The sequence below is a fragment of the Pteropus vampyrus genome, unplaced genomic scaffold (assembly GCF_000151845.1).
Source record: "Pteropus vampyrus isolate Shadow unplaced genomic scaffold, Pvam_2.0 Scaffold27, whole genome shotgun sequence".
Taxonomy (NCBI): Eukaryota; Metazoa; Chordata; class Mammalia; order Chiroptera; family Pteropodidae; genus Pteropus; species Pteropus vampyrus.
In genome coordinates this window covers 3,390,413-3,418,259 of record NW_011888808.1, presented here as the reverse complement: position 1 = coordinate 3,418,259, position 27,847 = coordinate 3,390,413, and the positions used below count along the sequence as shown (strand labels likewise).

The 27,847-nt window shown below is 33.2% G+C and overlaps 1 protein-coding gene across 1 annotated transcript in view; it reads left to right on the top strand.

Moving 5' to 3' along the window:
* Positions 1 to 27,847, top strand: part of CDH12 (cadherin 12) — a 564,219-nt gene that overhangs the window by 395,799 nt on the left and 140,573 nt on the right. The window contains exon 4 of the mRNA XM_011356438.2: positions 13,219 to 13,513. Within this exon, the coding sequence (XP_011354740.1) occupies positions 13,219 to 13,513 (295 nt within the window). The remainder of the gene's footprint in view (positions 1 to 13,218; positions 13,514 to 27,847) is intronic.

Here is a 27,847-nt window from a genome sequence, read left to right as displayed (position 1 = left end):
AAATAAAATTTTACACATTGAAGCAACTATATACAACTTTTATTGTGTGTAAAAGTGGGAGCTGGAAGTCTTCTTTCTGTATTCAGGTGACATAATTCCAGTTATGTCACAACATTTTCTAGCTAGTTATCATGTACTTTTCCATGGACAAATATCATTTTTAGTCTTAGCTATCATTGCTTATTTCATAACTGCATAATGTATCGTAGACTATTTATGAATAAGATAAATTATATCGCAGCTTTAATTTTCAGGTTTACAGCTCTCACTTGTGCCATTTTAAATGAAGAGATTTAAAATGTAACTATAATTTTATAAATGTTGTATTCCACAAAATATTAAATGTGATAAAAATGTAAAGTCCAGAAAATATTTGCCATTACTGCTTCTTTCTGTTTACAGGTTTTGGGCCTTTTGAAAAGGTTAAATGTTGGGGCAAAAGACTTTTTTGTAACTGTTGAAAAACTTTCCAAATAGTTTACAGTAAAATTAAAAATAAAGTAAAAGAAGAAGTGCATTAATTAGACTAAGACTAGACACATGGATTTTGTTTCCATTCTTGGACAAGGATTTTAATATTCTAATCTCAATCTCTTCCTACTTATCTCTAAGGAGCTAAAGATTATTAATGATGTCAAAGAAGACAATATTTATAAAATAATTAGTACAACCCTATAAATTATTTAAATAGAAAAGAGTAGTATAATTATTAATAATCAAACGATCCCATTGCATTTGATTTATATTGTTCTTTACACACATACCCAAGTCTGATAAGAAAGCTAATGTCTACTAATTTTACTCTGTGTTACTTTTCCTATGTTGCTAATGGAGCTTGAAATTGATGTCATCCTTTGTAAGCCCACATCGATCTATTCTCAGTCCCTGATGCCATTTCATGCTACCAACTTTTTTTTCATATAAATTCTGTAGCATATTTACATATAAAATCATAATAAAATGCATTTAATATAATTTATCTTACGTGCAACCATCAGAAAACTAGATTCCTTTACTTTTAAATTTTAAAAATTATATAGGCACATAATATTTTGATTGCTTAAACATTATAAGCAATCAAAATACATTGCAAACATGTGCCATGTAGCCCCAAAATAGCACCAGGTCATTTTACTTGGCTTAATGGAAAGAACTCTGGGCAAAGAATCGGCCAACCCAGTTTCTATTTTGATTTCTGTAATTAACTAGCTCTATGATATTGAGGAAATCACTTAGCCTTTTTAATTCTCAATTTCCTCATTTGTGAAAAGAAGTAATTGAAATAATATTCTCCAAGGGACTTTACAGTTCCAAAGCTCTGATTTTATGCCATGGCAGAATCCAGGCATTAAGACCATTTTTTTTTTCTTTTCTTTTTAAATCTATACATTCTTCTTAACAATTCAAATTAGCTACCGATATTTTTGGAATGCCTGATTCAAAGTATAATTTGGTTTAATAGTTGCCTGTGATCAACATAATTAGGCGACAGCCAGAGCTGTTAGTCTCTCCAGCCAAGGGAATATGCAGTAGTCTGGACTTGTCAATTCAAGAGTTGTGGCAGAAATATTTCTTGAAAAAGAAAAACATAGCCTAAACTTCTGTTAGGCTGCTCTTTTTTTTTTTTTTTAATACATATATTTTGCCCGTCAACTGATATATATCTGAGATGACTGCTCATATGCCTGTTTTATTATTTTCCTTCCTATGAACAAAGCCAATAAATGTCAAGCATCATTAACAGCAAGTCTGCCCTCAAAACCAGCAAATGAAATGGCAACTTCTAAGAGAAGGTTCCAGGATATAAAATGGGTGACGACTTTGTTATATCTTTAATCGTAGAAGCCTCATAGAGGCAAAAGTTCTCAACATTTTATAAGGCAATAGATAAAGCCTGTTTTAAACTAAACTATAGTATAATTTGTATTTTCTTTGTGAGAGGGATCAAAACTTGGAATTAAAGAAAAATCATGTTCAACACGGTATTCCTTGCAAAAAAGGTAGGAGATTGGCTTGGACAGCAGCTAAATTATAGTATCATAAAGGTTCAAGCACAGAATTTCAAAAGTATTTTGTGAACTGTTATGAGTTTTCCAGTTTGTATCTGTGATTCTGAATTGGAGAAGGGGACTGGGAAGAAACTGTGAACCCTGATCCTGCTCCCCTCAATATATATTTTGCATAATGATGTAGCTGCTAAGCTTTCACTTTAGAAAATTCCATGTTTAAAAAATGCTTAGAATGGCTGGCTTAGAGAATGCTGGTATGGAGCATGATAAAATTAATAAATCTATGAATTTGTTTCAAGTTTAATTAACTGTCATTATTTGAGTGGCAGGAGCAGAGGCCTATGCCACAATGTAAGTATCTGTGCAGAGTGAGACAACACATTTTATGTGACTTCCCACAACAATTTACATGATGAAAACTCTGACCTCAATCCTGAGTTCATCACACACTGGATCTTTTGCCCAGATTTTCTTCATTCAGAAGTTCAGATTGGCAGATATTTCTTTCTGACATAAAACAAGAAACAGAATTGTTTCAAGCTATATAAAGGATGCAGAAGTAGCAATAGTGATATCTGCTACCCTTTTTATTATATATATTTGTTTTTATCAATTTTGATGTTGAACAGATTCTCTACCCATGTTGATCTTTGGGGACTAACTAATAGATTTGTCCTCAAATCTGTGGGACTTGATTACAATCAGTATTTAATAAATGTTTGTTGCATGGGAAAAGAAAGTGGGTAGTTCTGTTTTGTGGTGACTTAGGCAGGATTTTTTTTTGTATTAAAATTATTGGGGTGATATAGGTTAATGAAATCATAGATTTCAAGTATACAGTTCAGTAATATGCCACATTTATATTGCGTTGTGTGTTCACCATCCAAAGTTAAATTTCCTTTCATCACCATATATTTGACCCCCTTTACCCTTTTCTACCTCTCCCCACCCCCTCTTCCCTCTGGTAACCACCAAACTTGTCTGTGTCCATGAGTCTCTGTTTGTCTTGTTTATTTGCTGCTTTCAGTTTTATACCTCATATAAGTGAATTATTTTGCTTAGCATGATAATCTCATGATCCATTTTTGGATCTGACAAAACCCAATTCAGAGTAGAAGATTCACAGATTCATTCTATGTGGAAAAGTCAGAATGTATCTTGGGATTGACATGATGTCATCAGAACTATTCCTTCCCCTTGTTTTTGTTTTTGTTTTTGTTTGTTTTTGTTTTCTCTCATTTCAGTCTCCCTTTGTGTAGACTTTATTTTCTTCTATTTCCAAAGCTTCTCCATTCTGTTGCCCAGGGTGTCGGGTGAAGTGGGGACTATCTTAGTAGTCAAGTAGTGAATCCTTTGACTGGAAAGACAAGTACTAACATTGGCCAGATCTGATATTTTTACCCATGACCAAAGTGACAAGATGTAGTAATTAATAACATCACTGGATTCATAGGGTGGATTGGTACAGAATCGCAAAGGAAGGAGCAGATGTGCTTACTAGTAGAGCTGGGATATTGGCAGGGAAAATTAAAGAAGCAAACACATTAAATAATGTGTCAGAAAATTGGGGAACGTAACCAAGAAATCAAAATAGTCTCTTTAATCAATAGTTATGATTTATTTTAACAAATGAAGTAACAATGCAATATTAGAAATCTATAATTACTTATAGGTCCTAGGTTTCTATTGCTGCATAACAAATTCCCCAGAACTTAGAAGCTTAAGACAACATCATTTTATTAACTCTCACTTCTGCAGGTGGAAACCAACACAGCATGGCAGAGCTCTTTTGCTCAGGGTCTTACAATGAAACCAATGTGTCAGCAGAGTTGTTTTTCTCTCTTGAAACGCTGGGGGAGAAATCAGTTTTCAGTCTCATTCAGACTGTTGGCAGAATTTATTTCCTTGTGATTTTAGAACTGAGGTCCCGTTTCTGCTGCCAGTGGCGATGTGGGGACTGCCCTCATCTCCTCCAGGCTACCCCTCTGTATCAGTAATTCTCTACATGGGTGTTTTGGTTCTTTCACGTGTCTCTGATTTCTCTTTCTACACCTGGGAAAAAAACCTTTCTGCTTGTAAAGGTCACATATGATTAGGTCAGCCCCACCCAATGTAAATTACTCACAAGAGTTAAATCGGTAGCCTTCACAGTCCCAGACATGCTGTGGAGAGAATACACCAAAGGGAGAGAAATCTTGGTTGATGTTTTGGGATCCTGCCGAACACACTGTATGTTTGCATTCAATCATAATTGAGAATTGAGGTTTGATTTGAATTCAATTCTGTATTGAATATGCACAAGTTTTATGATCTACAATAATACAGTGAAGCATAATTGGACTCTGGGTTAATCTCAGAAATTCTGTCTATAGCTTATCTTAATCAGCAATCAATGACATATGAAGAGCAAAATTACAAAAAGCAGTGAAAGGAGATCAGTAAGTAAATTATATTCTTAATCTTGGAAATAATGCATCTGTGCAATCCATGGTATTCATACATCAGCTTTAGTGAAATGTGCTACAGACACACACACATACACATACATCTCTATAGATTACATAAATTATTAGGAAATTTTAATAGCAATGCAATTCAGTATTTTCTGAAAAAAATAATCAAACTTTGAGAGATTTATTCATCATTTAAGGTCTCAATTAATGTCAAATTGAGCATCAGCTTTTATAATCCAGAATTTCTTATTTTTAAAAAAAAAAGAACTTTGACCTTTAAAAATGCAGTAGCCTGAAATCAATTTATTTCATGCAGGCTTCCAATAATATATATATATTTGCAACAAGCAGTCAAAATTGAGGTTCCAGCCTCCGTGAGAGTTGTTTTCATTTTTCATTTTTTAAAAAATTCTTTTCTTTTTCCTTTTCTAGTTGAAGTCAAAGTGGAACTATTATCTCTTTGGAGGTTTCTCCAGAATCCTATTAGCCCTAGTGGGAAATAAGTGAAACCTGAGAATGATTTCTTCCCTAATGTGTCTATAATGAGAGCTTTAAAAAAAAAATCCTTGGCTAACCTGCATTCAGAAACAAGATACAACTTATTGCATTTCTTACACAGAACGCTTACTGTGTCTGTTTCTCATTAACACACTGAAATTTAGCTTTCAGATTACTCATGTTTTTACTGCTGGGCAAAACCTGAATATTTAATACATAAATTATCATGCAAATGAGCTAATATTTATGACACTGTTATTATATATAAGATGCAGAGATAGGAATTCATAATAGTAAATTTGACATAAAACAGCTTGACTCATAATACAAAGAAAGCAATTCATACTTGGATTTATTTATTTATTTTTTTGCATTTGTGATATTATACTTTCGAAATCCATTTGAAGTACTTATTGTAAACTGAGGAAAGGACACAAAGGACTTCAATGAGGTGGCTTTGTGCTTAACACATAAAGCAATCCCTACAGTAATGCATGCTGCAGAAAATGGGTCACCTTCAACCACCCTTGACATAAGCAGAAAATGTAATTTCAGATTGTGTTCTTAAGAGCATTGTTTTATAGTGCGTATATCCACTTGGCATTGTTCATTTTATAAAAAATGTGCATGTGCGAGCACATGAAAACACATGCGAATACTGTCTTCCTCTCTTTTTTTTCCTCACATACAACGTGTACACACGGACACCTAAATACCCTATTTGTATGTTTATTAGTTCATTGAGAGAAAGTATGCATGTTAATGACTACTGTTCTAACTAAATGGAGTTACTCCATTATGTTTCTAACATAATGAATTTTTATATGTTTCAAAGCAAATTATGGTATAAACAATGTGTAGAAACTCAGAAAAAAAACTCATTTTTCATTAATTTTTTTGATAAAAAAGTAAGTTACTTTTGATATAAAAGTAAGTTAAAATGAACATAAATATTGTTCACTTTTTTCTAGTTGACTAATTGTTTCAAACATATAATTGACACAGTATACTACTGAGATGATCTAACTGTAAATATAATACCACTTGTATTTCAAATAAAAACACAAATATACATACTTTTTAAGAGATAGATGTATGCTTATTATTTTTTTCTGTAAGAGAGTGTGATTTGAGAAGAACAAAACTATAAAAAGAAACTGTTTAGAATGAATATTTTTGCTGCAGTGACCTATATTCCTCCCTGGACACCTGTCCCCTTAGAGCAGGTACCAAGTTAAGTTCTCTCTCTGGAGCCTTCTGTAATCAGTAATGGGAAATCCAAAGCATTTTTGAATGAAACTATTTTCATTAATGTATCCATAAAAATACAATCTGGTGTTGCCCAAAGAAACTGATGTCACAAAACTAATTCTAAGTAGTTTGCATCTGTAGCTAATCTAATTATCTACAAATTTTCATACTTTTTTTCTCTCTCTTTTTTTTCTTTTTTTTTGCCTCTAGAGAGACCCCGTTTTGAAAGTTAAGAAAAATGACATTATATTAATCAAATTAAAAGAGAGCTGATTTGGTTTAAGTGCTTGTCCCAAAGACACATGGGATTAGACTGCCTGATTTGAATCTCAGCTTTGTATCTTTCTATTTGTGTGTCTTGGGCCAATTTAGCCTCTCTGTGCCTCGGTTTCTGCATCTGCAAAACAAAAACAATAGTAGGGTTGTACTCATAAGGCTGTTCTGAGTGTTAAAGTGCACATAGACTTATAAAGCCATTGGAAATTGCTTAGTAAAGCGTAGAAGCTTGATAGGGGTTTCTGTCACTTTGGATACAATTAGTTTTCTTTTAACTATGAACATAAATGAATATATATGGAAACAAATATTGCTGTACTAGGCTCATTTGGATGTAAATGGAGAGAAATGAAGGGAAATAGACGCTGTGAAGTTAAATTCTCTAAAACAGGGGCTCCCAGCCCCAATCCATGGCCTGTTAGGAACCAGGCCGCACAGCAGGAGGTGGGCAGCAGGCCGGTGAGGGAGGGAAGCTTTATCTGTATTTGCAGCCGCTTCCCAGCGCTAGCATCACCACCTCAGCTCTGCCTCAGATCAGCAGGCATTAGATTCTCATAGGAGCACTGGTCCCTGGTACCAAAAAGGTCGGGGACCGCCGCTGTAAAATATCCTCCAAATTTTACACTATGAATATTAGAATCCACATTTTGCATATTAGGATTCTGACATCCAAAGATTTCAGTAAGTTGAATAATAACATCCAGGTAAGAAGTAATGGGCTTGGCATTTTAACCCCAAATGTCTGATGCTCATAATCATGGATTTTAGATCATTCTATGTTTTACATTAGAGGTAAGATTTGGGTCTGTCTGCTTTATAAGAGTTATTAAATGCATATGCAAAGAGGTTAGGGTACAATATATAGCTTTTGAAAATTAAATTTTACATTTTGAAATATTAGAGTTAGTTTTAAAAGATTTCTATTTGATTTATTATGTTAGTATATTACTGATTAGTTTGAGAACTAAATACAGCTTATAAGATGTGTTATATAGTGCCTGATATTCAGTAAAACCTAATAATAAAAATAATAACATGGAGAAATAGTAAACAGTAATAACAAATTAATAAATAATAGGTAGCTATAATAATGTATCATTGTTATTAATGACCTATAACTTTGACGTTTATCTTAAATCTGGAATAAAACATACAAATTTGTCTAGAGTTCAGAAAAATAACCATGCTTAAAATCATACATAAAATTCACTTTTATTTCAAATAGAGACATCATTGCTAACAATTTGCTCAGAATAGTTTATTGTCTGGCACTGTTTTGTTACTTAAAGTATGGCCCCGTGAAAAATGTTTTACAGCTTTGGAAATGTATGAAAGAAATTATTTAAGCCTTCTCCTCCCATATTTTTCATCCTAAATCCAGGCACCATGCCAATGACCTCTCAAAATTTTGCAGAAATACCTATTAATATATTGTGACCATCTCAAATGATATAATGTAATCTGGGTGAACTGAAGTTGTAAAATGTGACACTCTATAAACACAGTTAGGATTCCTCTCATATGTAACTACACACACAGTATTCAAGGACAAAAAGAAAGGTGAAAGAAAATATTGGGTGAATAATATTTTTTTAAACATTGTTAAATAACAAAAATTTAACTGAGCAATTTTAAGATCGAATTGGCTTTATTCGATGATTCATAAACCAGAAGATTCCCAAGCAGCAAATAGAAAGGAGCTCTGCTGAGCTTTAGAAAGGAAAGGTTTTTAAAGATGGAAAGTGGCCTGATAAAGGAAATTATTAGCTAAGTACTCATTATTTCAGGCAATGTCTCCCTCCTAAGGGGAAAGGAAGAGGCCTGTCAGAAGGATTAACTCTCTAGTGCTGACCAGGTAATTCTAGGTTGACTGGTTAAAGGTTACATTCCTGGAAGAGGTTGAGACTGAAGTTAGGTTGGGTATCAAGTCTTAGTTTGGTGATGTGGGGCTTAGCACAAGTGACTCCATTTCAGGCCTGTTGTATCTTTTCAACAACAGGATGTATAATACATCCTAGGGTACCAGTTTTTGTTGCTCACAAGCACTGTAAATAGTCTTTGTTCTTTTTTGCTCTTCCTTGGCACATGTCTGGGGAGGTATGGGCTTTTTTGAAATGGATTTCTACTTTCTTAAATAGAAGGTGAAATATTTCCAGATGATAAATAGCTTTGGGTCTGTAACTCAGGCATGGGAATTCTCAACTCACCGTGGGCTGTTAAAGGGAATACCCAGGCTTGTAAAGTAGTATTCCTTTTGCTCAAATGGAAACAATCAAGCTAGAAAGAATAAATGAGTCCCCTCAGGGAGTAGAATGGAATAGAATGTCAAATATTCTTGAGCATTTAGTGACTTCAGAAAGAAACTTTGCATTATGCTGTTACTCAGACAGAGTTATAAATCATCTTTGGGTCTGATCTTCTTTTGTCAATAAACAATGTCTTAAAAACAATATAATGGCTTTGTAGCTTATACAGAGGCCACTGTGATTTTTCTGAGAACAGAATAGGCATTAATAGGAAACTAAACAACTACAAAAAAGGAAACATTGAGTATTTTATAAGTTCAGAAAGGAAACTCTGGCAAAAGTAGTTTGTTTTGTACATAACGAAATTATTTCAGGCAAAGAAACTCACATAACATTTTTTAATACCCATTTTTTAAGTTTATTGGAATGAATCTTATTTGTAAACAAAATAATTTCCCCTTCCAACATACCCTATTTTCTCCCCATGCCTAGTAAACACTCCCTATCTGGCAAACAGCAAATGAAAATAAAATCACTGCTGGACATTATAATATAATATAAAAAGCATTTTCTATTCTTATGTGCACTTTTCAACCCAGAAAAAATAAGAATATATTCCTTCCTTTGTGCAGCAGTTTCTAAAATATAATCAGAGAGATGCTAGTAAATACTTAACTTTAGATGAGCTTTCTTAAAACTTTTAAACACTAGAATTCAGATTCACTTACATTCTGAAACTAGCTGGTCTTTGGTATCTTTTTTAAGCTTCTTTTAGCATCTCATTTATAGAACTTTGTTTCTGGGACAAATTTTATTTTAAGCGTTAATACTAAAAGATAATTGTATGGGAGTTGGCTGCTTCAGTCAGTAAATACAGTCAGCACCTACCAGAAACAGCTTTTTAAAAATAATTGAAATAAGAAACATTTCTTGCTGTTCTTTTTAAATGTCTATGAAGGAAACTAGTTTTATCCTTGTGGAATTATTAGCTTGCGGTATGTGTAGCTTAAAGCCACTGTGTCAAATGGCATCATGTGATTTTTCTAGTTAACGCAGCCCAAAGATGAGGCAAAGCACGGGAATCCTCCTCCTGTACCTCTCCCTCCTTTATGCAAATGAACTAAGAAGTAGTTGAGCTCTGTACTCTAAGCCTAAATTCCCATGCTGAAAGATTAAAAGATTAAAAAAAAAAATTGCATCTCTAGAGATCAATTTATGGAATCACTCAAGAATCAAAAATTTTTGATTCATAAAAATTATATTCTTAATGTTAAAATTATCCTTTTATTTTTAAGGAACTAAACAGTAGAAAATGCTCACACACATTCATTGCCTTGTCTATGAAGGGATAAGCAAAAACCATTGACTTCTTTGAATAAATGTAATACAGACATTAAAAATAATTTTGAAGAATTTCAAATAACTAAAATGATTATAGTATATTGTTATTGAAAATATTGACTCTTTTTTATTTTTAAATATTGTGTATATGTACATGCAATCAGAAAATATTTTATGTAAATATAAATATATGTAAATATATTTGAGTATATCTGAAAAGATATGTATATATTTATACATACTCATTTTTAGGTATATATATATAACTGAAATGTATAAAATGATAAAAGAACTTATGTCTAGGTAAGAAGATGATGGAGATTTTCATTTTAGTTTATAATATTCTCTATTCAAATTATTTTGCATGTGATATGAAGAAAATTTTATAGTACCCAACACAAGGTCAACATCATACATTTGATATTAGAATTGACAGTGGAAAACACTTATACTCTTAGCTAATCACCCATGTGCTGACTCAATCAACACTGAAATAGCTGATTTTAAATATTGTCTGTCAATGCAGGTTATTATATGTGCTCTCCTTTAAAATATTATCATACAATGAGCTACTATAAAAATTCTAATACTCTCAAGAGTTTCACATTAATCATATTCATTTTCAGTTCAAATTTGAACATATTTTACATATGTTTTGAAGCTTTAATATCTACAAAACTCAGATTTATATTAGAAGGAAAAAGTAGAAGAGTAAGGAGTACCAGTAATCTAAATTTAATTTGGATTCTGGATAGAGCTGAAAACACATTTGCTTTTTTATTATGTCAGTTTGAAAAGCAAATGGTTCTGATTTTAGCTAAATGAAGATTTTTTTGGTAACTCTACTTGGTTCACGTTGTAAAACCTACTTAGAATTTTCACTCGGTTTCCACAATATTACCACATATGTTTTTTAGCCATTGGCAAAATGGATCCAGTTTATAAAGTCATTGCTTTTGCACTGAGTTTTTGCCTGTCTCGTATCTTCTAATAAATTTAAAAGCAAAAGCAGTATCCACTCTGTTGAATATCTTTAATAGTATGGTTAAAATTTGTAATTTCAAATTTCTAAGTTCAAAGAAGATTTATCTATGACTTGACTTTTCTGCTTGAAACTGCCTATGCTTGATAGCTGTTTGTAAAAAATTGTGGGGAGGGGAAGGATTTCTGTCATTCACAGCATTTTCCTTAGACTTGAGAAAAATATATTGAAATCCAAACCTAGTGCCCTCTTACTGTTTTCTCATTCATTAAATTATATCCTTTAACCTTTGCTTATACTCATACAAATATATTGTCAGAGAAAATTTTTGTAGTCAAAACAAATTTAAAAATGAATAAGTTCATATTAATAACATTAATTTGAAGGATGATGTTATTTTACTGAACTAAACCAGAGTGTTGAGTTTAAGAGCAAAGATGTAACCATGGCTGAGTTTATGTTTTTTTGTTTTGATTTTATTTATACCAGCAAGTCTATTTGCAATAGACTATTTATATTACTCAAAAATTTACAAGAGATCTGAATTTGTGCATAATTATTTTATTTTTTTTTAATTTAAATATAGTTGGTCTATAATCTTATATTGATTATGTCAGTTTTAGTGTACGATATAGTGAATTGACATTTTTATAACATACAGTGTGATCACCTAATTCTAGTAATCAAATGTCATCATGTAAACCTATTACAGTATTATTGACTATATTATTCTTTCTTTTTTCATCCATCTCCGCATCCCTTCCTTCTGGAAGTCATTTCTTTGATCTCTGTTTCTATGAATCTGTTTTTGTTTTGTTGTTTTATTTTGCTTTTATATTGCATATATAAGTGAAATCATACAGATTAAATTTTAAAGCACAGACCAAATGACTATGGATACTTTAAAACTTTAGCTCTTTCTTTTGACTGATCTGTTGACTATTTGAAATGATCTTTTAAATAATAATAATAATAAACTTGGACATTGAAATCAGAAGTGTGTACCCAAACGAGTGAGAATAGTTTAAAAACTATTTTACATCAGCATCTGAATAAAAAAGACCCATTATTTTTAAGAATATATATTTCACATAATTTATATAAAAATCTATTTTATTGTATTTATTCATTTCGGATAATTCATAATCTCCAAGACTATATCTGTCTTCTATTAATTTTGGACTCCAGTTTGAAAAACAAACTTCTAGTATCACGGTGATAATTTATCTTCTTTATGGTCCTCTCTCCTACACTATTTATGTGTATCTTATTCCATGCTATAGTAGTAAATTATACATATGTTGAATTTCAAAAGAAATTAGCAAAAATTCAAAAATTTTCTATATGTTTTCAAACATATAGAACAAATTAGAACAAGCAATTTGGCTTTGACTTCGAAAAGATAATCAGTGATTCTACCCATTATTTGGATGTGTAATATTGAATAACTCATTGAAAGTCAGTCTATTAAAATGAGATAACTCTATCATGCATAATTGAAACAGTCCTGGCCTGCCAAAATTCTCCTCTCCTTTCAAATCAAATATTTAATGTTTACTAAGTTCCTTTATCTTATCTTCCACTAAATTCAGGTCCTTGATTTCTACCTTCAGGATATTTGGAGGGTGTATGACTTGGTATTTATGAGCAAATTTATTTTAATTTTAACAATCATTTAAAATGAAATTAAGTATAGGTAAGATTTGTGCTTTTCTTTTTATGAAAATTTTATCTCCAAAAGTATATAAAAGAAGTAAATATGTACAAATGTGCAGAATAGTTGTATTTATGCATGGTGATGTGTTTGGGGGTTATACTTCTGATCTCTGTGACACACCAAGAAATAGAATGAATTAACAGAGGATGAATGAAAGAAGGTATATGTAATCTATGTGATAAGCCAAGTAGATTAAAAGGTAAATGGTGGAATCTTTGGGATACATAGATGTTCACCATAGATTTTTCAAACTTTTTTTCGGTGTGTATTTAAAATGTTAAGTTGATTTTAAAAAAAAAAAAAAGGAAAAAAGAACTATAAGATTTTTATTTTGTTTAACTTTGCTGATGAAAAATTGTATGATTTCTGAACATAGGACTATCTATCCACTTAATGGTCTTCTCTCTCTCTCTCTCTCTCCCCTCCCCCTGCCCTGCCCCCAAAGCTCCATTCCGACTTAGATAAGGGAGAGGGCACTGTTAAATACACCCTCTCAGGAGATGGCGCTGGCACCGTTTTTACCATTGATGAAACTACAGGGGACATTCACGCAATAAGGAGCCTGGATAGAGAAGAAAAACCTTTCTACACGCTTCGTGCTCAGGCTGTGGACATAGAAACCAGGAAGCCCCTGGAGCCTGAATCAGAATTCATTATCAAAGTACAGGATATTAATGATAACGAGCCAAAGTTTTTGGATGGACCTTATGTTGCTAGCGTCCCAGAAATGTCTCCTGTGGGTGAGTAGACTAATCAAAATTCCGTCATATGCTACAAGGCCTTCTCAACATTTATGTTCTAGAGATTGATATAAACATCGTGTTTTGTAACCCAGAGATTATTCTTCCACTGCAGAGGATACAATTATTTTCATTTATTTTTTCAACATTTTCTCTACTTAATTTTCTCCTTTTTGTTCCATTCTAAATATGTAAATAGATACATAAATATCTAGGCTATATAATAGTCTTCACTATTTTCCCATCTTTTCATGTCCCTAAACTCATAGAATTCCTTTGTACTTTAAGTACAAAACTCACTTTGTATTGAAATTATCATTATAATTTTAGATGTCTACACAGTGCTGGAAGTAACTATCATATCCAGCAAACACCAGATAGTAATTCTTGGCTCAAAGTAAATTATCCAAAGCATATATTGCATCTGAGTCTGGAAGTAGCCCAGAAAGGGGTGTGTTGCATCTTATGTAGCTATCAATAGAGATTCCAGAAAGATGATATTGTTTTCTTTGAGGCTACAGGTAACCTATAGTAGTTAAACCATCACAATAAAAAACAAATATTGTTATGAAGTTATTAGTAGAATAAATTTACAATTAAGCTATAGTATCATCTTCTTAATAATTAATAATATAAATTCATATTTCGACAACAAACTAAATTTATGAAGTCCTATAATATGTATTTTAAGGTTGAGAGTTAAGGATTCGAGCTTTAATGACAATTTTAAATTACAATATTTATTCCTCAGTCACCATTGCAAATCCTTCACTTTATTTCAAAGCCAATTTTAGTTTCTTCCACATTAATAAGATAAACCTACTCATCACTTCCAGCTTCCAACTTGAAACGTGTATGTGAGACTTTGCTAATATTTTCTATGCCTGACACTTCTCAGAGGGCTTCTGCTCTTCCTACAATCATCCCAGATACAAAAAGAAGGTGGCATAGAATTTGAGGGCAGAAGCAGGTTACTGGTTATAGGTGTTGTCACATGGATTTACCATAAACACACTTGAAATTGTGTCTGTGACATAGGCATTTAAAGACTACATTCTCTCCATGACCTGACCAGACTTGTTCACTTAGATTTAAAAATTTTGTGTGCATACTCAGTGTTGTATATCTGTTATTCAATTTCTGCTATATTTTTTGAGCTGCCTCTTTTATGGAATGCTATGGTTACTGGAGATTTAGAAATACAATTGGAAGGTATCTTATTAAAAAGTAGTCCCTGAAAATGGGAAAGAACAATTTTTTAAAAAATTGTGACTTGATCTTACAGGAGGAGAAAAATGAAGGTAATGTTTTACGAAAAATTATAGCTTTTAAGAAGACAATGCTATTTAGTAATAAATAGTTTAACCTGGTGCTGACTTCATGTAAATTGGAGAGTTTACATGAATTTTTGACCCTCAGTGGCTCTTTATTACTGAAACAGCATCCTTAAAGCAAACATACACACCTCTGTACAGTATTAGAAAATTCTATCTTATTAAATGAACAATTAGGTCTTTTGTTGTGCCAATTAGGATAAAGGGTAGCTGCAGAGTCTGAGCCTTTACATAAAGAGTTCACAGCTAGTGCCTGAAGAGAGAAATAAATCTGGAAAATCAGGCAAGCGGTAGGTGAATGAGAGAACAAAATAGCTTTTGTGTGCTATGGTGCTGAGACATAACTTTCTGTGCTGCTGTGAGGATTCAGAAGGATCTATGGGAGAATAGGTTCTTTAAAATGTTTTGCCATGTGCCATAATCGAAATTTCTCATAGATTATTCAAGAGACTCCAAATAAATACTTAAACTGATGTTCAGTATACCCTCCCTTTGTATTGTTATTTTTTTTTAATAACAGAGGAATATTTCTTTTGAATATGAAACCACATCACATGCTATGAGTTCACCCAGAAATTCTGGGACTACATTTACATAATGTGCACTTTTCAAATAAATATTAAAAAATATGAGCGCCGCATATAAATTAAATATTAGAAATTAAATACCTACCTCCCACTACTCTTGCCATTCCTTATAATCCTGCCTATACACATATAGTCAAAAAACACGGGACACCCTGTTAGATTTTTTATGGTATTTGTTGTTTCAGCTTATACATGACCAACCTAAAGCTAACCAAAACCTACTGTGCATCCAGGCATCATATTGATGTTTCTAGAACTGAATCCCATTCTCAAGCATATCCTTCTTACCATATGGAAATGCTCCACTGCTCTAAATTCCTTTGTCTAACGATTATTCTTTTCTCATTTTCTTTCTCCATATCCCTTTTAAGCAGTTCCTGCCTCGCAATTATTTTTCTTAGAATATCAGAATAATTTTTGGTCAGAACCAGATGAAGCTCAACATGGTATACTAGGTGGCATAGCTATTGCTGCAGCACACCTCATTATCGGTTTCATATATATGTTTGAGGTATTTTCTAGGCAATAACTCTCTCCCAATCATTGAAAATGTTACTATTTCATGTTCAATAAAAGAGAAGAATTGACCAATTTAAAAATACATGTATTAAAATAATTTATTTTGTAATACAGAATATAAAGAAAGAGTGGAACATTAAAACAAAGTTTATTATGCAGGTGTCAATTTGGCATTAGTAGATTGTACATCTGAAACTACTGTGAATGATTAAACTGGGAATGAAAATTAACTAAAGTGAAATTTGCAAAGAACATAACTGTGCAAAGGAGAGACGGTGGTGAGCACGTGGGCAAAGATTTCAGAGGAAAATCAATATTTAAGATTTGTAAGACTGTGGAATATATTTAGTTCCCGAAAATTGAAGAAAATTCTATGTATATGTGCGTGTATGAATTGTTAAGAGAAAGGTCACTTTATTACTAACTTGTGTGACATCCTATATGCCATGTAAGTAATATTCGTGGATAAAGTGCTTTTACTGTGACCTAAGGAGATAACTTAACGATCCAGATATTCCCCAACTCAGAGTTACTCCTTGGAGACAAATTTGGTCATTACGAATGTGGTCTTAATTTTTTAAGATCACTAGAGTAACAATGAATTACCGTAATGTGCCCTCTTTAATAGCTGGTGATTATGTATCAGTAGGGTATGCAGTTTAAGTTACTTTTCCTAGAGTGCTGACAGGTTTAACATTTTCAAATCCATATTCATACTTGTATTATCTTCTGCTGCCTGAGCTAAGCCATTTTCAAGCAGCTGGTTAGATTATTGGTAACCAGATCTTTATGACGATCTTTTATAGATGTCAATTCGGAGTCACATTTTATGTAATATGACCTACCATTTCCTGAGCAATAGTTAGGGGCCAGGTGATCTAACTAGAGTTTCATTTCACCATTTTATTTAACCGTTATGATAACGCCATGCATACGATAACTTAATTATTGGTCTTTATTTTTATATGAAAACTTCATTCTTATGTATCAGAAAATAGGAATGACTCCCACACTCTTTAGAACAAAATTAATTATAATCAGTTATACCTTTTTCCTAAGGATAGTGGCTTTTAAAATGTCTTTGGGGGTCTTAAATTTAGTTTTCAAACTCAGATGATCTGGTTAAGATTTTGGACTGTGTGTTGGAATGCATAATAATATAATATGTTATGTTAATTTAAGAATTGGGGTCCCTGATTAATACAAAATCTGAAGAATAGATATCTCTCATCCGCTGATGTAAAAACAAGTTTAAATAAAACAAGATACACCTAAAAGGAATCACACTGCTGGCTAAATAAAATAAACAAAGAAAAAAACCTATTAACATGTCCTTCCTCCTTTTTTTTAATGAACTCTATCTTGTTTTACATGAAACTTGGGAATAAATGCTAAGACTTTTGGTAGAGTTTTTAGTAGGTTATTAAACAGAAAATATTTTCTACATGACCATATTTAGATAGTCCAATTCCAAGAAAGAAATAGGAAGGCTGTTACTATGCTTAACATTGATCTATTTTATCATTATTATAATTTAGAAAATGTATACGTTTCCACATTTTCTTCCTTTCATGAAAATGCCATAGGGAGACAACCAAGAAATGATAAAGCAGATATATTATCTCATCTATGAGCCAGCCATAGCCACAGAGAACAACTCAAGTAGTATAGTAGAAACAGGTAAACTAGCATTGGTTTCTAGCTGTGTCCCATAAGCAGAGTCTTTGTCAAGAGGATGGAGATAGGATATTGGCTATTTTCTACAAATAAAGATATTCTCCTTGTATAATCAAAATATAATGATTAAAGTCAGGAGATTAACTTTAATGCATTATTGCAATCTGATACTTAGACCCCATTCAGGCTTCATCAATTTCTTCAATAATGTCTTATATAACAAAACATTCAAGGTCAAAATCACATATGGCATTTAAATGCCAGGTGACCTTAGTTTTTTTCAACCTGTAATTGGGTTTTTCTGAGGTTTCCGCATTACATATTCAGCATATGCCTCTTCATTAGCTATGTCACATAGATTGTATCTTATCAAGGGAATCATGGTTTCGATTTGTTCCATTAATAATGATGTTCATTTTTATTACTTCATAAAGGTTTTGTATTAGTTATCTATGACTGCACAAAAAAATTAACCCAAAACTTAGCAGTGTAAAACAACAAGCATTTATTATCTCACAAGAACATAGATATCTGAAAAGAGCTTAGCTGGGCAACTCTGGTTTAAGGTTTCTCAAGAGGTTGCAGCCCAGCCATTGGCTGGAGTTGTGGTCTTATCTAAAGGCATAACAGCGAGAGGCAGGAATTTGTTTTCAGGCTTACTCACGCAGTCGTTGGCAGGCCTCCGTCCCTTGCTACATGGAGATCTCTACAGGGCCACCTCACAACATGGCAGCTAGCTTCCCCAAGGTGATCTATCTAAAAGAGATACTAGTATTTTTGGGGGGTGAGGGGGAAGGATTTTTGCCTTATCAACCACTTCCTAGGTCATCTTCAGAGAAAGAGAAAACACCTCTGGGATCAACAAGGGCTCTCTTATCGTCTTCCTAGAACAGTCTATCTGCTGCCCCCAATTATTCATGTTGCTCTGTCATGTAATATATATTCAGCCCCTTTCTAGGATGCTCCAATTTTGGTCCCATTATTGCATATGTTCAAAGTCTGGAAGCTCATCATTTGAGTGCAAATGAGGCACCTTGTATTAAATTCCTCTTGATCTATAGACCTGTGATACCAAAGAGAACAGTTAATTACTTCCTACGTACCTAATATACAATGGTGAAATGTGCATGAGATGACTTCTTTAGATATCTCTCTTCAAAAAGTAGGGGAGAATGCACAACAGAAAGGAGTTACTGGCCCCTCACATTTCTGAAATCTAGCTGGTAAATGTTGAAAGCTCTTTAATTAGGTTCAAAGCTTGGAGATATTTGTCCAGGGGTCTCAGTTCCACTGCCTGGGCTCTTGGTTCCACCTTCTGAGGTCTCCTTCCCCTTTTGTTAAGTAGAATGTGACTTGCAAATAAGCACTCTCTATTTAGGCTTCTTGCCAATAGAATCCAGTGGCTCCAAAGGCCTCCTTGAACTGTACAATCTCTTTTTTTCCTCCAGTTCATGCTTCTGATTTTTCTGCACATAGCTCTCTTTTTAAGAATGTATAGGTAGTATGGGTATCCCATGAGTTTTCTCGGGGTTGACTGAATTAGTCAACAAATCTCAAGATAAATCCTTCTCTAACTTAAACTCAACTGAGATGCCTGAATGACAAAGCTCTTACATGATCTAGGATCCTCACTGTTTGCTGGAGAGGCTTTGAGCCATACTTACTATTAATCTCAAGAGAGAATTTGTCTGACTAGACAGTAAGTCAATGGACCATCCTTGACTTTCTAAGGTCTTAACAAAAGATTTTACAGTCATTCCTATGGCTTTATCTTTGGACTGTGCTTCCCTTTGTGCCCTGGATTTAATCTGTATTTAGAAACCATTTTTAATTTTACCATCTTTTGCCATCTGGAAAGACCCAGAATCTTTAAAACCAGCAAGACCCAGATCCTTTTTGTTTAAAAGCCACTAGATCCATCTTCTATTGTCCAGGTAAATGCACGCAATGCTTTTTCTTAAATTTTCCATCACTTTGTGATAATGATCTTTCTTTCTCTCATTTCCAATACGATGTTCTTACTTTCCTGCCAGCCCTTACCTGCAGCACATTCCAAGTCCACCATTCAATAAATAGTTTGTTGAAAGCACTTTGTGCTGACATTCTCCTCAAGGACCACTGCCTGACTGCAAAACCATTCTCACGTGTTACATATTTGCTTTGGCAGCACCTGGTGCAAAATTGGTATTATCTACTACTATGTAACAACTTGCCCCAGGATTTAGAGGCTTAAAACTACAAATACGTATTATCTCTCGTTTTACCTGAGTCATGCATTTGGGCTCAGCTTAATGGGGTGTCTCTGCTTCAAAGACTCTCGGGAATTTAGAGTCAAGTTGGCAGTCTGGAATGTGGTCGCATCTGCAAATTCACCTGTGGTGGGATGCACTTCCAGGCTCACTCATGTGGTTGTCATCTGGGAATTGATATCCTATCACTTCTTCACTTCTTCCATATTCCATTTATTAGGACCCACCTGATAAGTCCATTCCCCACTACAGGAAAAGAGATTAGACAGTGGTGTGATTATTGGAGGCGTATGTAACCGAGGTCAATCTTTCCTACATTAGATGTGACTTCATTATAAAGTTACTCTTTAGCTCTTTGTGATTGTTACATATTTTGGTAAGAGGTATTTTGAAACTGGAGAAAATACCTGGTTCTCATCGCACTTTCAGATTACTAATTTTTTAAATTTATATCAGTGTGGTCTCAAGGTTTCTCATTCTATTAAAATGATCCTAATGTATTTGTATCATTATTTATTTTAGTATTGAAATTTTAGATTTGGACAATGATAGCTCTTTTAAGCTGATTTTTGTGTCTTTTAGATATTACCAGTGAATTATTTAAATTATTCCTTATTTTCTAGCCCAAAAATATGATTGGGACTTGTTTTGTATCTTTCTTGCCCCAACTATGGAATAAGCTATTTCTCCAAGGAAGTCTATTATATGAAGAATAATATTTAGAAGCCAAAATCTAGTTGCTATGTGTGTTCTTTGCTATCATTTCTCCCAGACCCTCTCAGTAGACATAACTAAAGAATATACCTATGTATATATAGATATAGATATAATATTTATTTCTGTATCCTTTTACATATATTGAGAAACATAATTTTATACCAATACCTCCAACTCCAATCTAACACTATCATTTACTCCAGTTTTTCTTAAACCCTTTATAAGTTTTAACTCTCTTCCAAGAGTGGAAATTTGGCTCTTGTTACCTGAATGTATTTTCTCATTTGATCAAGCCCTTGTTTACAACCAATCTTTCATTGCTACCAATGCTTCAGACCCATGGCAGATGACTTGATGATTCTATTCCAGCTTTGAGAATCTGCACTGGCTGTTTCCACTGTTTTCTCTCTCATCATAGATGTTTTGCTCACCTCGCTTGGGCTTTGAATCCTCATGCTGGGCTATGTTTCCCATGCAAAGATGCTGTCCTCACACCAACTAATGTCTGATACCCCTTGCTAGTCCTTCAGTGTGCACACCTTCCTCACTCTGCGCAGGATCCGATCTCTTGCTCTGTTCCATTGCAGCTCCTCCCAGCTTCCACATCCCCATACCTCTGCCAGCACCAAAGCCTACCTCTTTCCACCCCAGGTAGGCTCGAGGACTGAATTATTCTAGCAAATGAGCAAAGAAGAAGAGGCTCTCTTTGATTCATAAAGGGACTTAGTGTTTCTAAAAGTGAATGTCTCTGGGTTATATTTTCACATGCATTAATAGTGTTTATATCAGGGTTCTGTCTTTTTTTATTTCTTAATTTGTTGAGCTGAATCCAGATTTTTATGTGAGAATCTGAAGATGACCTAGGAAGTGGTTGATAAGGCAAAAATCCTTCCCCCTCACCCCCCAAAAATACTAGTTTCTGAAACTTTTCTGCATATCGGGAGGTATCTTTCTTATTCTTTCTTATTCTTTCTTACAGTTAATTAAAAAAAAAAAAAAAAAAAAAACTTCAAGAGTGAGAAAGAGGACCGAACTCAGAACTCTGTGGTAACATGCCCTGGTCATGCAGTATGTGGTTGTCGAACTTGTTAATTCAGTTCTCTGCACAACCATTTCCTAATTTTGAGTATTTGCATAGGTTATTTTACCTCCTTGTGCTTTGGTTTTCTTACCTGAAAATGAGGAATAAAAATACCTTATTCCCAGAGTTATTGCAAATTTATGAGCAACACTTACCACAGTACCTGGAAAGGTGTGATCAATGAATGAGGAAGGATCCTGTTAAGTTTTGTTGATCATCCTTAAAAAACTAGAATGAAAGGTCCAGCTAATTATCTTAGTCCTTTTTTTTTCATATAATCACTCCCTCTGACACATAAGCTCAATATTTACTATCTTTTTTTTTTTTTTCCCTACAAACTGTACCAAGTCTATTTAAAAACCTAACAGACTTTCTATTCCAATTTACATCCTCTTTGGTGAGTACTCTTTTACCTTAATGTGTGGAGACAAGCTGTTGATTTGTAAGAAATGCCAATTATCAGATTATACTTTTGCTTTGGAATCTGCTAAGTCACTTTAACACATTTGTTGAAATTGAACAAGGCCTGGTGATCCCTCCAGTATCAGCAGTGAAGTAGCCACAGCACACAGCATGGTGGAACTATTTTCAGGGTCATAAGATGTTATGACTGTGTGTTCAGGGAGCATTTTATTCCTTTGTTCGATTCCTATGATTTTATTAGTGGTACAATTGCAAAGGTAATGATATTGACAGTTTTTGTATGGCTTTGAGAGAAGTGTATGAATTGTTTTAGTAGCAGCACAGTGTGTCCCTAAACATAAAACATGCTGCATCGATAGTTGCTTTAGCGGCCACTGATCAGCAATAAATGTTAAAAATTAACAAGTTCCTTTTTTTTTCTCCCTAACAGCCAAATGACTCTAAGCATTAAATATATGTTAGCGGGAGTTGCTTTTTGGCCACTGAGTGCTTCAAAACATTAAACATATTTTCGAAGTATTACTCTTTCTCCAGCCTCCAAGTGGTTATAAACATTAAATATGTTTTGTAAAAACTGCTTTGCCAGCTACTGGCAGGATAGCTATGAACATCATTTTTCTTTAAAGTTGCCTTCCCGCTGCAAGACCGTTTTTCCTTATTTGCTCTATTCTGTTTAGTTTTTGTACCAAAAAGAGCAGACAAAAAGCTACCTTCACCCAATTGTCTCTTGCTTTATGATAAGTGATCATGCGAGAGCAGTTACACCTACATAAAACCATGCTGGCAGTAAGAATTCTCTGAGGTTCGATCATTTGTACTGGACATTCCACATAGATGTCAGCTAAATTTTCCAAAATAATTTCTGCTTCTGCTTTCCATTGTTGAAGTATGAAGATAGGCATACACTAAGCTTAGTATTAAAGAAAATAACTTCAAGCAACCAAACACTGCTGGATTATACCCATCAATCAAGGTGAAAGTATTCCATGAAATGAACAGGCTCAAAGACAGGCAAGATGGCAGGACTACTAAGTTAATGAGGTCTTTAGCCCAAACATGGTGAAGGACTTGAAATCTATGTCTGGAAATAACTCAATGTGACAATCACATGTAATTCAAAGACAGTGAAGAGCATGTCACTATATAAAAGTCTATCCAGGAATTAGCCCAGTAAATGTATTTATTTTAACCAAATTCACAACAGAAAACAAGTGTGGCACCTGAGTTAAGAGAAAAAATAAATCCCCTTTATCATTGTAGGCATAGTAATTTATCATCAAGCCAAATAATTACTAAGTAAAGCTTTGATTTCTATAGGATTGAAGTGTTTTCCAAATCATATAATATTGTATTTGCCAAATGTTTTATTCTAGGCATATGTTTAACAGATTCAAAGATTAATGGGATACCTATTATGTACCAGACACTTTTAGGTACACTTTTAGGGGTTAGAACAGTGAGAAAAACTGACAGAAACAGCACTCATGGAAAGCTTTCATTCCAAAGGTCTAGTGCAGGGGCGGCAAACTATGCCCTGTGGGCTAAATTCAACTCATCAGCTGTTTTTATTGGAATATAGTCACACTCATTCACACTACAGTGGCAGAGTTGACAGCACAGACCTTATAGCCCACAAGGCTAAAGTATTTATTATCAGTTATTTATAGGAAAAGTTTGTTGAGACATGAGATAGTGGATCCAGTATCAGAGAGGTGTTTAAGATAAGGTCACCATTTTAAATACACCTATGAGGCAGAAGAGTGTTTATTCTAGAAAAGAAGGAAGGAAGGAAGGAAGGAAGGAAGGAAGGAAGGAAGGAAGGAAGGAAGGAAGGAAGGAAGGAAGGAAGGAAGGAAATAAAGAAAGAAGGAAAAAGGAAGAGAAAGACGCAAGACCAGAGATAAAGTGAATAATGAAAGCAAGTCTCATATTAACGTGTGGCATGAAATCAGATGCTCCATTGAGTCCATGCTGAAAGGAATAGTTTGACTTTAATAAAATTATTTAAGCAATGTTTTAAAGTATTAAAGGTTCATGGTAAAGTATTTTCTATTTTTCTGTAAACATAATTCTTTTTTTTAGTTATGTAACCATATATTTTTTTTTAAATTATAAGCAAAAGTTTAAAACTAAAACTAAAAATATTGAAAGAAGATAACCTCCAGATTGGGTTGAAACATTTCTTCCCCATATGAATTTTGGGGATTCATAAATTCTTTTGCCTCACTGAGATATACGTGGTGAAAGAGAAGTTGAAAATTACTGAAAGCAAATTTAAAAACAACAACCAATATTAACAAGTACTACCCTCTAACTTAGAGAAAACTTGTTCAGAAAGTAAGATTAGGATGAGTTTATCAAGTTTATTAACACTGTTTTTCAATTCTGATCAAGAAACTGAAACTCGAAAATAAGAATATCAGAGCTACAAATTTAAAAATAATTAAAAATAAAACGAATATAAAAATATGGTACAATTTGTTTAATTGGCCATAGGACTTGAAGGAAAAAAAAGTCAGTTAAACTGTCATCCATGTTAATTTTGCTTCTGAGAAAAAACATTATATTGTAATAGGATAGTTTCATGAAATGCTTTGATGGTAAGAGAGTGCCAAAATATGATTAGCTACTGCACATTTCAAATTAGACAAGAAAGCACTGGTGGCAGCTTGAATATCGAAAGATTTTGTTTTATTCCATATTTCTTCTCTGTATTTAATCGAGTATATGCTGTTTGAAAGTAAAATGATTTATACTAAAAACATTGATATCACAAGCATTTAGTAAAAACTTCACTATAAGAGGATAAAGCAGACTTCCATTTTCCCAAATCTTTTAAAAAATATAATTACTATTTCTGAATTTGTCATCTTTATATAAGTAATATTTTTCATAACTAATATTAAGTGCCTATTTTGCTAAAGGCTTCAATTAGAAGTAACTCACTCATATGATTATGTTTATATTTCCATTGTAAAATATGTTCATTTATTATTGAAACTGAATTCCCTTTTATTATTCTCATTTCTTCCTGGTTAGTCTGGATATTCTAGAATTATACAAAGTCATGTAATTTTTTACTACTGATATTTCTTATCCCCAATTCTTTAAAAATAATAATCTGGTGCATATCTAAAATAACAAAGAATTCTAAACACCAGAAATATAAAAAAAGATTATAAAGAATTCATTTTCTAATAGGTCTCAGCTCTATACAAAAGGTTGCTTAAATAGAACGTATAAGAATTCTATTTTGTGTTTTTTAAAATTTAATTTGTGTGTCACTTGAACCTTAACAGAATCCACACCTGATCACCAAGAACATTGTCTTCATATATTAATTTCTAGTAACAGAAGCAAGTTTAGAGCTTGTAAGCTTGGGAGAGCTATTTTAAATAGTTTAGAGTGCTTTTTATACAGTCATACAATTATTATTTGTTAAATAGAAAAAGAAGGAAGACTTTTAAAAATTATTTTTGGGTCCATAAATTTATTTCTCATGAGAGTGACTTGTGAAAATTATGTTAAAAAGGACTAGGACAACTGACAAGTGTAAGGCAAAATGAGTGTTTGCAGACCATTGATTTTAAAAAATTTAAAAAAGCTTCTCCCACTTCTAAAAAGGCAGAATATTAAAGGGATAACAAAATGGCCTCTGGAGTACCAACGATCTGAATTCAACCTTTGACGAAGTGTGAGAGAGTGTTTAGAAAAGTGTTTCCTTTTTGTAAAATTTAGATGGTTAGTATTATTTGCCACTAAGTGTTATAGAGATTGAAAGAGATGCCATTTGTAAAAACAACTAAACCTTAAAAGGATTTAAATGATTGCTAGTCATTTCCCCCTTCCTTCCTTCAGCAGCTTTTTCTCCTGCAGGGTTTCAAATTTGGAAAGATAAAAATTTTCAATTGCTTTTTTTTTTTCCTTTCTTCATTCATGTAATTGTTCCTAGTAAATCACATAAGAAAGACATACCTAGGAATACCTCCTTCCAAAAATGCATTATGTTTTTTGTGAAATAACATTCATCCATGATTTTTGAATAGAGGCTCAGAACACAGGAAATGAGATATGATGAGTATAAAATATAAGAAAATAACATGCAAAAATATGTCTACTAGATGTTAGAGTAATGTTTTGTGGTTCAAATTCATGAAAATGGACTGAGCAAACCATTGTATTTTTTCTTCGTTTCAAAATACCACTGAAACAACAGAATATAATACCTATAAAACAATAACTACACAAAGCTGGGATGTGTTCAACTAGCAGACCAATGAGTAAGGCATTTCTAAAGGACATAAATCATATCAGAGGGACTTCTGGCTTTGGCCACAATAGAATTATTGGTATTAGGCTTGTCTTTTCAAGATAAACAGTGATAAAACTGGACAATGTATATGAAGCAACAGTTTCTACATATGTGACAGGTGGTATAAGCTTGTCCTCTTTGAAAGAAGGAAAAGACATGAGATAAGCCTGACATTTATCTGAACTCTGATTAGTGGTACTTTTGCTTGTGACACAAGGAGATGGAATGTAAGAATAATGTTTTGAGAGGTAGAGATTAAAGCTTGTAATCGCTGAATTGACTGTGGTTCGAGAGCTGCTGAAATGGTAAGGCGAGGCATAGGGAAGCACTAAAGTCAGAGTAAGGGTTTGGTATGGGTTTTCACCAGGAGCTGCTCTATGTGTGAACAGTTAGTTAGGTCCTGTAAGCCTTGATGAAGGCAGATACTGTGGGGCTGAGATACTGCTGGTAACACAGGGCAGGGAGTTGTATTGACTAGCCACAGGGGAGAGATTGCACCGAATATCTCAGGCATGTGAGGTACCAAAAAGGCTATGCACTAGGAGTGAAGGCCATATTCTTCAGTAAAGGCTATTCCCTATGTCTAATAACAAAAAAGAGAGAGACTTTCTTCAACGAAGAGTTAAACTAGGCCTGACAAGATCAAAGAGATCTGCCAGTAATTTAACTGCCCTCAAAGAACTATCTTAAGGCCTCCGCAAGTAGGCAACATCCAGATTTCCTGTATTATATTATTCAAAATTCAAAGCAGATAATAAAAACAAATACAAATTATACAAAGAAGCAGAATTTGATCAACAATCAAGAAAAATGACCCAGTCAATAATAATAGACATCACAATGACTCAAGGTTGAAATTAATAAATACCTATTGTAAATATATTTTAAGACTTATGGAAAAGTTGTCATAATGATAGAACATAAAAGGAAATTATGTATAACTGAAACACTAGAAATAACAAGTACAATATATACAATGAACAATTCACTGGCAGAGCAGAATAGCAGAATGCAACTGTTGTAAAAAAGACAATGACATTGAATACAGCCTTTGAAATTATCTAATCTCTAATAAAAGAGGAAAATGAGCTCAATAAGAGATTGACTGACATGAGATGATATCAAGCCATTGAACATATGTATAATTAGAGTCCAAGAAGGATAAGAGACACAAAATGGAGCATCAAAATATATTTGAAAAAATAATTACCAGTGTTTCCAAATTTTGATAAAAAAATTCAGTGTAGAGATCCAAGAACTGAAAACAACAACACACACTGATAGGCTAAAAAAGCCAATTGTGTAATTAAAAGTACAACTTAAAATATACATTTTGTAAATTCTCAATGCTTTTAAAAGGTGTTTAAAAATGTACCATATCTGTTATTTTTGGTTGTTTTTCAGTGGGACATGTAGTTCAAATAACTTATCTCTG